At 46.3% G+C, this 13,083-nt stretch overlaps 1 protein-coding gene across 3 annotated transcripts; it reads left to right on the forward strand.

Moving 5' to 3' along the window:
* The first annotated feature begins 840 nt into the window (after window positions 1-840).
* Window positions 841-12,518, forward strand: COPS7B (COP9 signalosome subunit 7B). Of its 3 annotated transcripts, none has more exons than XM_075761375.1 (7): window positions 841-972; window positions 4,542-4,717; window positions 5,906-5,981; window positions 7,515-7,603; window positions 8,176-8,378; window positions 9,721-9,826; window positions 11,292-12,518. In XM_075761375.1, exons 2-7 carry the CDS (start codon window positions 4,556-4,558, stop codon window positions 11,448-11,450), a joined length of 795 nt encoding a protein of 264 aa, XP_075617490.1. In that variant the 5' UTR covers window positions 841-972; window positions 4,542-4,555; the 3' UTR covers window positions 11,451-12,518. The 3 variants fall into 3 exon arrangements, with proteins under 3 accessions (XP_075617490.1, XP_075617491.1, XP_075617489.1); XM_075761376.1 differs by lacking the exons at window positions 841-972; window positions 11,292-12,518 and adding exons at window positions 2,174-2,406; window positions 10,919-11,261; XM_075761374.1 differs by lacking the exon at window positions 841-972 and adding an exon at window positions 2,190-2,406.
* Window positions 12,519-13,083: the final 565 nt, after the last annotated feature.

The following is a 13,083-nucleotide window of genomic DNA, read 5'->3' on the forward strand; positions in this document are numbered from 1 at the left end:
CACATCAGAATTGGGACTTTAGGAGAAGAAGAACCAGCTCCAGAATCATGTCCCGGGGCACTGAGAGGTGCACGCCTACACTGGGTGAAGCTGGTGCTGCTGGCCTGGCGTGCAGGAGGCATATGCCAGCAGGATGAGCAGCTGGAGGCACAGGGCGCTGAAGAGCCTGAAGAACCGCACACCGAAGTCGGTGTGATGGAAGCTGCAGGACAGGAGTATCACTCTGTGTCACGCCCTTCCCAGTCTCTGTCACTTACAGGTGACTTTGCAGCCTCATGCCTTGGCTTCTGACTGAGAGAAACCATGTTCTCAAAGTCTCTCTCTGGGGCTCCACAACCCCACTGCTTGGGGAGAGTACTCTAGATTTACGGTTTATTTTCTCAGGCAATGCAGGGAAATAAGGTGAATTATCTGCTGCCTAAAAGGGACCTGGATTGCAGAATCACAAGCTGGAGCAAGTGAAGAGATAACGCCAACATTAAAAGATAAAATGGATTACATCTCCCTGCACACAGAAAGCTGCGTGGGTGGAGCAAGAGGTTGCAATAGCAGTTCAAAAGGGGATGAGACAGCTGGGCACCCTCCTATTTTTCTCTTTAAAAAAAAAAAAATCCATCCCAAAAGCTGAGCTTAGCTGATGCTGTCCTCCAAAGCCCACATCAGCCAGCCAGCCTGGCTGGCTGCAGTCAGGAGGTGTCAGGACAGACGGACTAAAAGACCCTCCTGGCTGACCTACACAGGGCTAACGCAGCTGATTTTTACTCACAGGCTCCAGCAAGAGGTTGCAAAAATGATCCATGGGAAATAGCTCACAATCATCTATTTCCATTTCTATTTCAGCCTGGGATTTCAGCTTTAACGAGTCTTGAGACAAACGAGGCCACACACTGCTTGCTCAAGGCAACTCTTCCAGCATGTCTGCGAGGTGACACGAACCATGGTGGAGGGCCTGTTTAGGATGTGATTAAAGAGGTAATTCTCCCTCCCTGTGCAGATGAGATCTAAGCGTGGCTTAAGTAAATTACTGAGTGGCTTGTTATAGCCCTGGCTGAGTTCCCTTGCTGCACAGAGCCTAGTTTTTTACATCCAATTTGCTGTGAAGCCCAGAGTGTCACAACAGCATCCCAACAACTGCATCTCTCTGCTTGTCTGACACCCCTTCGCTGGAAGACGGGACCATGGGGACCCGCTGTAGATGGCTCTGAGATGCAGGCTAAGCCCCATCAGTTTCCCTAATAGTTTCTGATGTTCATTCCCTGAAAGTTCCCCCTGTCCTGGTGGAGCCGGTCCTCGGTTTGATCTTCAGGGACTGGCTGACTGAAAGTCAGAAGCACTTTGCTCTTGGCTAAAGGATTTTTAGCAGAAGCACTCTTTATTCACACTGTGGCACAGATGAGCGTACAGACCGTGGGAAGGGTAACAAACCCAAAAGCCCTCTTGTTTCCATCCCTGCCCTTCTACCCCCTCGAGAGTCTTTGGGCTCCTTATCTCTGTCCTGGAGAGGATCTCAAACCCTCCAGCTCCCTCCCTGCTCCCCCATATCACAGACTGAGCCCTGCCCTTTGTTTTCCCATTTGTATGGGCCATTCTTCTGTGGAGTTTAACTTCTAGCACTTTGTGATCCTTCACCCTGTCTCCTGACATTTTTCCATTCGTGCCCCAGGAGGACTGGTCCGAGGGGCTCGGCTGGTGGCCTCCATCGTCCTGCTCTGTGCAACCGTTCAATCCTTTATTGCCCTTAATGGCCCCACTTCAGCTTCTCGGGCATTGCCCAGTTCTAACCATAAAATGGGAGATATAATCCCCTCTGAAGGCTGTGGCATGTGCGAAGATTCAAAAGAGGAATAGGACCTGTACACGTGAAACAGACCCGCACTGCCGTGCCGTTGGAACAAAGAACGCGCTAAAGCGTGGCCCCACAACAGTGGCCCTTTGCACAGGTCATTCCGGATTGCAAAAACCCCGCCATGCTGCCGCAGCACCTCGTAGCCCCAAAAGAGAGAGGCAGAAACTTCACCTGCTTGTCATTAAACAGCTTCTCGGGACGCGGTGGAGCCGCACAGGCGGCATTCGCTGAGGGGGCTGCTGTGCCATAGCTCTGCGGGACCTGCCGCCAGCACAGCCAGCCTGCCCTGCCCCGGCCCGGGGGGGGCCCAGCCAGCCTCACCCGCGCCGCGAACGAGCGTGGACCGGCCGCAGGGGCCCGGTTGCCGAGGGATGCCGGGGCGCGGTGCTCGGGTCCTGCGGCCGCCCGGGAGCGGAACGTTCCGCTCGCGGCCGCGCGTTCCGGGGGAAGCAGCCGGGTGCGGGACACCGGCGCCGCCATCATGGCGGCCTGAGGCGCGGCGGGCACGGCGCCGGGAGCCGCAGGGCGGGAGGCCAGGCGGAGAGGCCGTGAGCGGAGAGGTAACGCCGGGGGAGGGAGGAGCTGCCCGCCCCTCCGCGCACTGACCCTTTTCCTTCTCCGCTCTGCGGCCGCGTCTCGGCACTGCCGGGCGTGCGGCTCCCCGAGCCCGGAGAAGCGAGCGGGGACCGGGGTGGCGGTGAGGGGCGAGAGGGCCCCGCGGCGGGACCCCGGGTAAATCGCCCCCTGCGGCGGGGCTCAGCCCGCCCGGTGGGGCACGACTCCCGGCCCGGCGAGAGCCGAGGGCCCTGCTGGGGGTCTGTGGGGCCGAGGGGGCCGGGGGCCCTGGCTGTCTCCCTGCCCCGCAGCCCGCCTCCCTCCTGTGGGGTCTGCGTGCCGCTTCCTGCCGTGAAACCCCTTCGGGTACCTTAGGCAGGCTGCAGCAAGGTGTGCCGGGGGGAAGAAGCCCGGGTTGTCCCCGTGTATGGGTTGTAGCCTTCGGGGAAGCTCCGTTAAAGTGTCTTCCATTTGTATTTCAGTCACTTGTCACCAGGGTATGTCGGTTGTGGAAAGTGTCAGTGACATGGTTGTACAGACACGTTGGAATAGCAGTGCAGTTGTCTGAGTGTAAACTTAGAAGGGAGCGAAGAATTGGCTTTCCTTTCTTGGAAGGGCATGGATAAAGCCCATCAGTCTTTTGTAACCTCTCACACTGGTGTGTGTTTTGATTACCTGTGAGGGAGGACAATGGCTTGCGAACCGTGAAATCCGGATTTCGTTCCCAGCTCAGTCACTTCATGCGCTCTCCTGAGAAAATTGGCTGTCGTCTGTGTCTGTTTCCTTATCTGTGAGCAGGTAGATGTGTACTGATGTACCTTCCGGTGTATTAGGAGGCCACATTGAGAGTTATTCTATTGTAGGGATTTCTCAGTCAAAACTGAGGTACTCTTCAGTCAGACTGCACGTGTGCCTTTGATGAAAAGAATCCCAAAGAGACTTTACACTGAGAACCGAGAAGTCTTTGTGTGGAGAGTGCAAAAGATTGCTCTGGTGCTCTGGTTGAGACCGTTTGTACCTGCAGGTGTAATGGAATGGAGTAAGTATATTTTTAGAAGTTGACTAATAAAGGAAGCTGGCTATGCTGCCTTCACAAGTCTTGATTTGGTTCGGCATGACAAACAGCGCAAACACCTGTGTGACTGACAGGAGGGCAGATGTGGCCCCAGTGGTCACACTGAGTGAGACAGGTTCTCTGGTGTCTGGTTTTCTTCACCAGAGTAAAGGTTACATGCTGTTCTTCAGAATTACCCGATACAAACATAACACAAAATGCCCCCTTATCTGCCAAGTACTTTGTTTGGTGTCTGTATAATATGTTTCGGAAGTTTTTTTGTAGTTGTGTGTAAACAAATAACTTATTTTGTTGAACTTGTTAATAAATAGTGTTTTATATTTCAAAAGCAATGTGTTGGTGCTGGGAGACAACAGGCACACCAGAAATGTCAGGCAGCAGCTGAAGACAAAGACTTCTCTTTACAGGGACTTAAATAGAGCCTTTGTAGAAAGGGTATTTTTGTCACTTTAGTTTTCCAATCAACCCAAAACATTTTAAGCATACAATGTAGACTGGTAAGCTACTTTACAGGCCACAGTTCTTTTTGCCTTTTAGGCTCAGAAAGCAATAGGAATTATGTACGCACACTTTATGTATAGGCTATGTCAAATGAAAAGGTACAATGTGCGAATCTACAAGGTGGATCAATTCTTCACGGAGAATTAAGTTAGTTGCTGTTTTGAAGCTGTGTAATGAGGAAGGAGGACGTCTTAGCTGGTCTCTAAAAGGTGTAATAAGAAACATCTTTGCACTTGCCATTATTTGGCAGCATCAGTAGAAGGAAAAGTCTGAAAACACTATGGAGTCTGAACTCCTTTCCTGCTAGCAGGAGTAGATCCTTTTAGGGAATCGACCAGACAGTTTGCAGAAATTTGCTCAGATATTGTGTGAATCATTTTCACTCCCCAGATAAATCAGCATTCAAACCTGCTGGGTTCCTGGCCTGCCCTCTGAATGCTGAAGAAAAACCTGGCTCTGCTGACACCAAAACGTTACTATGCCGAGTGCACCTTCTGATCTGCTGCCAGACAGAATTCAGCAGAGGAGAAAGGATGTATTAATATCGTGTTCTTTTATTGACAGATTGAAAACCTAGAATGGCAGGAGAACAGAAGCCGTCCTGCAATCTTCTAGAGCAGTTTATTTTACTAGCCAAAGGTACAAGTGGCTCAGCTCTGACTGCTCTTATAAATCAAGTGCTGGAGGCTCCTGGGGTTTATGTCTTCGGAGAGCTACTGGAGTTAACAAATGTGCAAGAGGTAGGAGATGAGTTTCTATCCTAACGCCCCTTCTGCACTCCCAGTATAAGGAATCCCCAGAAGCTTCCACAGCCCGTACGTGAAATTTCTGTGCTAGGAAGGGCCTGGTGTGGCTTATCTTGGTTCTGAGATGTTTGTATATTTGATGTTGCTTTTGCCTGTATTTATTAGGTGTTAAAAAATACCTATATAAAGCTTTGACACCTTAATGTGATTGCTAATACAGCAAAAACCTGGCAGCAGCACAGTAACAATTTTAAGAAGGCACCTAGCCAGCCAAAACCAACAAAAAAAATCCCTTTCTACTCCTTCATTGCCCTGGAAAGCATAACTCAGTGCTCTCCAAAAGTCTTTGTGAATAGATGTCTAGTGTATCAGGCCTGGGTGGTAACCAAATCCAAACCATTTCAAACCAAGGTGAAAAGTAAGTTCCAGAGCTTTTATTGAGAGTGGCTCGCCAGCACCCCTCTCTACTACAGTGAGGGAATCTAGGTTGAGTATCTCTGCAGCTGGGGTAATGTGGCATACAGCAAATTTGGCTTTCCAAATGGGCCATTAGATATGCTGAAAAATGCCTCTATGGTTATTCAGCATCAAATCGCAAGTATGTTTTTCTCCTGGATCTGTGTGCAGCAACTTGTATTAAACAAACCAACTGCTTACTAAAAATCACTGCTTGGTGCTGCAGTTATTCCAGAGATGTGTTTGCATGTGAGGGGAGTGCTATTACTTTCAAATGCTCTCAACTTAAAATGTTCTAGCTTGCTTTGCTTTGAAGTTTTGTGGCTTTGCAGGTAGGCTGTCCTAGCTTTCCCAGTACTAGCAAGGATGCTTAACCAACTGTTGCCTGCTTGCTTGTCACATGATGAGAAGAGCTGGCCATGTAGAATGTCAGGTGAAATTAAGTTGCCTTTTTCTTTTACCTCCTAAGGTGCCACACAAAGCAGTTGACAGTCCAAACTGTAGTTAAGTTCTGATGCATAGAAATGGCTGAATCATTTTGACTCTGAAACAGCTGAAATTTGCTGCTGCTCATGAGGCCTTAGAAAGGGTCCAGCTCTTTAAGATCAGGACATAATAATTGCTTTTCTAGATACTGCTTGTCCTATGTAGACTTAAAACATTTTCTGGAGAAGTTCCCTACCAATATCTGTTATGTGGAATTTCTTTTGTTTTCTTCCCATCCAGCTTGCTGAAGGGTCTAATGCTGCTTATTTCCAGTTGCTGAACCTGTTTGCGTATGGAACATACCCAGACTATGTAGGTAAGAGATTGCTGCCTGTTTGCAGAGTATGAGACTGGGGTGCCCTTTACAATTGTCAGAGGCAGTTCTTTGCTTTCTGTGGTACCTGTAGTGCGGCTGGGTAAAAGTGTCCAAAAGCAGAATTTGCTTGGGAGGAGGGTTGTTTGTAGGGGGTCTCTGGGTCATATGCGCATTTTAATTGCTAAAATGTGGAGGAAGGGCTAGAGATGATGGTGTTTTACTGGTTTGGATTGGACTGCAGCACTGGATTGAATTGGTCTGTAGCAGTATTCATTGACATTCACAGGCCGCTTACCTCTGCGGAGTGCAATTTCAGACACCTGTTTTGAAATTTAGATGACACAGGTTATGGAAGCGGCAGAAAACTTAGACAAAACTGTTCTGCATTATTTATATAAACCTGTATGGTTTATGGGATAACCTTTTATTCTGTGACAGCATTGCTGAAACAAAGCATTCTAGCATTTCTTAGCTAGAATACCAATTGAAATAATGACTTTTATACAGCTTCAGAAGGACTATCTGTGAATCATCTTAGTATCTGTTGGGATGTGCTTTTAACTCTGGCGCTTATGCGCTTCCAGTCTGCTACAATTTAATACTTCATTTGTGGGTAGCAGCCTAATCCAGACCATTACAGAGTGTGACAAATAATTCTGTCATAGCGCTGGCTATCACTGCAGTGGGTGAGCTATCTAGTTCCTGTAAGAAGTGGAATCCACAAGTGCAAGGACTGGAAATTCCGGTAGTTATGGAGCAACACGAGCCTCATGAATTCTGTGACTGATTGGAGGATGCGTTTGCTGTGCATGGGTCTTGTGTCCCAGCGGGTGACAGTGCAGTTCTTTCTTTCATTTGGAAAAGTAGTCAAAGTGTAGAGGATTGAATGAGGTGGGATGGATGGGAGAACTTGAGTGCTCCTGAAATACTAATTTCCATTAAAGCAGATATTTTAAAGAGTTTCTTTGCTTTGGAAAGCTGCCAGTTTCCTTTCTGTTTTTTAAATATTCATGAAGCACATGGACATAACACAATGATAGTGAGGCCATCTAGATGAATAATTTCTCCTCTCTTCCTCAGCCTCGTACTTTACGCTTCAACCCTATATTCTGCAGCTCTTCAAAGAAATAAAACCAGCTGTATTTACAGCCAGATCAGCAAAGAGGGACGATTTTATTCTGTTGTCTTGTTAATGAAATAAAAATGACTTGGTGGTAGAAACAAAGCATTGACCAACCATTTTAGCAGTACACAACTTGTGTAGATGTGAATTACATTCTGATTAGTAAACCAGAATTACTAAAGAAGCAGAGAAGAATGGCATTGCCAACTTGTTTTTTAACTTTTCTTGTCTTTCCGTGGGTATGCTAATCTGTCATCAGCGGCAGCTTTCTCTGCTCACTAGCACCCATGGTAGCTGGAGGAGTTTGGGCTTTCAGGGTTTACTGTAGCGTACCTAGCCTGCAGTTCTATAGCCTGGATTATGTAATTCTTGAAGGAAAGTCTTGAGTCTTGTCTTTTTTACATTAACAGCAAACAAAGATAACCTGCCTGAATTAACAACGACTCAGAAAAACAAGCTGAAACACTTGACGATTGTAAGCCTGGCTTCCAGAATGAAGGTAAAGTACACTGTGTATGACAGCAGTTGTCTTTTTGTTTATTTTTGTTTTTGAAAATGGCATAAATTCCATAGATTGAAGTTGTATCAGACTGCATGAGTACTCACAAAAAATCCTGCAACTAGGAAAGTACCTGTGATGTGCAGTGTTCTCACGTGGTGCATGTGGAACATTAACTTGGTGAGCTTCTGTGGGTGAGATGTGGAGGTGTCTGAACTGCCACACAAATTGGTCAGTAAGAGCCACAAAACTTTGTGTGATTTCTTTCACTGCTGGAGATGGAGAATTATTCTTAAAAACACTGACCTGTTTTTTGTTCTAGAGAAAACAGCAATGCTCTTAATTTCTTCTACAATCCTGTTACCTTTTTTCCTCCAGCACATGGTGTGCCAAAACTTCAGGAATTACCAAAGTTGTGTCAGAATGTTATGTAGGCTAGTAGCAGGCGTTTGTTCTGTACTTGCAGGTTAAAGTGTAGGATAGAATAAACATTTGGGTCTTGACCTCCTGAGACTTAGCTGTTCGTTTTGGCTCTAGGACTGTTAACTTATTCTTGGACTTGCTGTTTTTAGTGCATTCCCTATTCTGTGTTGCTGAAGGACCTGGATATGAGGAATCTGAGAGAGTTGGAAGATCTGATTATTGAAGCGGTTTATACAGATATTATCCAAGGGAAGTTGGATCAGCGAAACCAGGTGCTGGAGGTGGATTTTTGTATCGGCAGAGACATTCAGAAGAAGGACATCAGTAACATTGTCAAAACACTCCAGGAATGGTGAGGCAGTCTCTCCACCTTCCTTGTTCCTTGTACGTAGCTTGTCCTGTCTTTTTCTATATTCCTCAAAGTTTCAAATGGTGGCTCAATTTCACCATGTTCCATTAATCAGGAGTCTTATGCTGTAAGGAGGCACTTGGAGGAGGAGTCTAGCAAACTTGGAAACTTGAGCAAGTTTTCCAAGATCCCATCTAGGATTCAATTTGTGTTATATATCAAGCCAAACTATACTAGGGTCTTGAGATTCTGCCTCACCATAGCTTTTACATGGCAGAATCCTAGTAAGGAGCCAAGGGTCTTTTCAGACAGACATACCAAACTGGACTCATGGTCGTGTGGTGGGAGCTACTCCCCTTTTTGCTGTTACACTTGATAACAAAGCCAGAACTGTCTATTACTTTTCAGCCTTTTTCACTGTGATGAGAACTGCATGGGCAAATTCCAGAGAATCACAGTTCTTTGGAGAGGATGTCTCTTCAAGTTTGAAGTTTCAGATGCCTTTGTCTTCTCTTTGCTCCTGCAAATGCAGGTTGCATGAAGCCATATTGAGACTGTGGTACTGTCTTTTTGTACTGCCAGGAAGCTGCTTCTCATCTTGTTGTAGGATTCCCTTCCCACCCAAAGAAATTCCCTTGTAGAGGGTGGAGCCTGTGGCAGGTTCTGAGCTGACCTGGGAATTGCATCCCAGTTGCTGTGGTAATGGGTGTGTGAAAAGTAATTAAACTGCTGTGCAAATTCACTGTCCTGAGGTGGGGGCAGGTTTTTTGCTTCTCTACTCCAACTCCCTCAATCCCATCTCAGCGGAAGGGCTCTGGCAGCTTCCAGGACCTTATAGCATTGTTTGGAAGGTAACAATGAACCCACTGCCAAGTCCCTTTCTATCCTCTCCAGTTACGAGTTCTGGGTTGGAGGATGCTCTTGTCTTTTGAACACTTAGCAGGCAGGGGGATTCTCTCACTTTCACTTACTTGTTTAATTTTAAAGTTTTACTTACTTTTGAAATATGTGTTGCATCCCCATTTAAGCAGTAATTCTGATTGAAAAGGAAGTTGGAAGTGCATTGAACCTGCGCTTACTTTTTGATGGGCAGGTAAGAGTAACATGGACTCTCTAACAAATGCTGTGAAATACATTGAGTAAACAGCAAAGCTTTTTCTTGCCAGCTTTTTGGAACTCCAATCTTTAAGTGTAATTTAATACAAATATAAATTAAATAGAAAATTTACTTAAAATGTAAGTTTAATAATCTCCTAAACTTTTAGGCAAGCATGACTTTTCAAATTGCCTGATTGAGCAGCTCCAGAGAGAATGTGTAAACACTGTTTAACATTGTGTCTTGCAGGTGTGATGGTTGTGAAGCGGTTCTTTTAGGAATTGAGCAGCAAGTACTTAGAGCCAACCAATACAAGGAGAACCATCACCGAACTCAGCAGCAGGTAGAGGTGGAGGTGGGTACAGAGTCACTTCAGATGCTCTATAGTTTTTGATAAATGTTTGTTTACTGAAGAAAACAATCTGGTAACACCTGGTTAATGGTTGTGGCTTCCACAACCAATAAGCTAGCCATCATGCAAATCAGATGTGCTGGTTTGGGGTGGGAAGAAGACACATCTGCTTCCGTGTGCTAGTAACACCACAAACATCAAATTTGCCCACTCTGAGTAGGCTGGAATTTTTCTTTATAAAATATGCTAAGTGGGTGCACTAGCTATAGTTTCCTGAATTGATTTGTTAGGAAAAGTGTGCTTTTAACACAGTTTGGATGTAATTCTGTTCCTTTGGTGCAAGGCAGGAAGGAAGAAAAAACAGTTCCCTGTGTTTTAAACGTGAAAGTGTAATTAACAGAAGTCTCTTGAGTCTCATTGCTTTTGCAAAAAGTGCCCTCAGCAGCTTCCTTCGGGGTCTTTCTCTTGGGGTCAAGTTGAGCACCTAGACAGGGCTCTCTGACATGCTCTCTTCAGCAGCATGACGTTGGAGTGCTCCTGCCTCTGTCACATTTGCAGCTAGGCGGTAGATGGCAGCACGGGCACGCGATTTTAGCCCCTCCTGATGTGTATTTACTTGTGAGAACAAATCTTGGCTAACACAGCTGTAAAGGTGAAAATGGTCCTCCCGAGACACTTGCTCAGGGTTTATTTCTTGCAGAGTGCTGCATCCCTGCAGGTTTACGTTTGCCTTCCGAAGCAGCATATGCTTGGCAGCTTGATTGGCATCCATAGCGTGTTTGGTTTGCCAGATGCCTTTGGCCTGGAGTTGGCACACCTGACTCCCAAACTTGTTTTTGCCTGTGGGTTTTTTTTTTTAAGGTTTGCTCACTGTATTTCTGGTGAGCCCTACAGGGTTCCAGGGGACAGAGTATGGTGCCTGGTGCTGTATCTCTCCTTTTCAGCCAGAGTAACAGAAGCAGTACTGCTGCCTCCCACAAAACCAGTCTCTGTTCCTGCTTCTAGCATATATCTGTGGCTCAGATGGCCAGCTAGGCCAAATGGCATTTTCCCTTTTCAAGCGCTGTCCTAAGTGTAAGTTCATTTCTTTCACAGTCTCCTTTGTCCTTCCTGCTTCTGGCCAACATAATGGTAGGATGGTTTCCTTCTGCACCAAGGCAGTGGTAGGTCCCTCCAGCCAGCCAGAAAGCTGTTACAATATTATGCCATTGTGTCTTAGGGGGAAAAAAAAAGTAATCTCTAGTTATTCCATATTGGAGCCAGACTGGAAATATTAACAACTCTGGCTGTAAGTGAGGATGAAACATTACCTTTAATAAATGCAATTGCAGAGCATGTTTCTGGTGGTAGAGTTTATTTTAAAATCTCCGCTCTATACTCCGGGGGTTTTCCAGTATGTTTATGAACAGAGTTTCTACTGGAAGGGGAGGAAGAAGCAGGTGTTGATTGACTGTTTCTTCTTGGCCAGGTCACAAACATAAAGAAAACATTAAAAGCTACAGCCTCGTCGTCGGCACAGGAGATGGAACAGCAGCTGGTAGAGCGAGAGTGCCCTCCACACACAGAACAAAGGCAGCCCACAAAGAAGATGTCCAAAGTCAAAGGGCTGGTCTCCAGCCGTCACTAGAACATACCATCTAAATGTCATTCAGCTAGGAATGACAACAGGAGGAGCAAAAAAGGGCCTGCGTCTCCTTTTTCAGTGGGTTCTGGGCCAGTCCCTTCCAGGCTGGCAAATAAAAGCCCTGTTTGAATACAGCTCCCAGTTAGCAGCACCTGGCTAAGTTACGCTGTGCAGCCCCTGTTAATTTCCAGGGCATCCCTGTTCTGGTCCTGTAAAGAGGGACTTCTAATGAGAGGGACTAACCAAAAGGGGCAGGGGAAAAACAATAAAAAAATCTGTGGACAGTTTTGCTCCCTCCCAGCCAGTTTCATTGCTGCTTAACCTTGAGGAAGCTGCTGTATGAAATGAGATCTTGGGAGAACTTCTGTAGCAAGTGTCTGAATCCCAGGGTTGAAGTGTGGCTACCAAAGCCAGGCTGGGAGTGAGGGAGCCATCAACACAGATCTTTTCATTCCCAAAGGGAGCACAGAAAGGTTTCTAGGCCAGGAACTGCTTTACATGGAAGTCTTCAGCCTTTCCACTACCCCTGTCTATTTTAAACTGGGGTGAAATTCACACTACCTCGCTCTGTGAAGATGAGATCCAGTGCTGGGCTGTTTACTTAACTGTCTGTTTACTGCCCTTACTAAGCCCTTTAATCCCTCACAGATTTAAAGCACTGTTCTGCATCTCTGAGGCATCAATACAACAAGGAGGAAGCAGGCTGCTCTTTCAAGCCTTCCTTCTTGCAGGTGGTTAGTTAGGGGCATACTAGAAACTGTTCCTTCTGAATGTGATGTGACCTCCCAGAGCTGCTTGTGAGTTGTTTCCCCCACTGATACCTTCAAAGGGTAATGCATTTGTTCTTCCTTGGATGCTAGTGACAGTGGTCTGCATGGGAGAAGAGCCCAGTTAGCATCATGGCAGGCTGGTGGCCCAGGACCCACTGGCAGGGGTCGCAGCAGCATCCCCTTGCTGAAGCAATGGACTTGACTAGTCTTTCTGAATTTTGAACACTTTCAGGTTGTATTTTCTTCCCTTTTTTTTTTTTTTTTGTACATTGTTGTGATTCTAAAGCATTTCAGCCTTTGTTTTGTGGTGTTTTTTGTTACAGACTAACTTCAGGTGATTTGCACCTAGTTTGGCAAAGTCTGGGGTTTTTTTAAGGGGGAGGATGGGGTTGGCGTTGAAACAGTAATTCACAAAAAAGCACATTTTAGAAAAAAAATTGAAAATGCTGATTTAATATCCAAGTCTGGAGTCTTGGCTTTGAGGCTGGTTTAGGCTTGTAGTCCAACAGCACTTGTTCACTGGAGCATTTACTTGATTCTTGATGTTATCAGAAGTTGTGACTAATCTTCTTGATGCCATCCGGAAGGCAGGGAAGTGCTCTTCCCATTTTGTCGGTAGTTCATCTTTGTCCAAATTTGTGCAGAAGGATCTGTGGCAAAGCCAGTAGCTAAGCCCAATGCCCTGAGCCTAAACACCTTTGATGCCTGATTGTGAAAGGTTTGTAGTTGTGCTCTGTCTTAGGCCAGTCCCAGGATTCCTTCCTCTGGGTCTAGCACAGTACTGCTTTGTAGTTTGGTCCCTGCATTTCACTTCACTCGATGCTGTAAAGAGAAGGGCTTTCTGTGAGCGGGCAGTGGAGCTGTTC

Source organism: Balearica regulorum, chromosome 9 (genome assembly GCF_011004875.1).
Source record: "Balearica regulorum gibbericeps isolate bBalReg1 chromosome 9, bBalReg1.pri, whole genome shotgun sequence".
Taxonomy (NCBI): Eukaryota; Metazoa; Chordata; class Aves; order Gruiformes; family Gruidae; genus Balearica; species Balearica regulorum.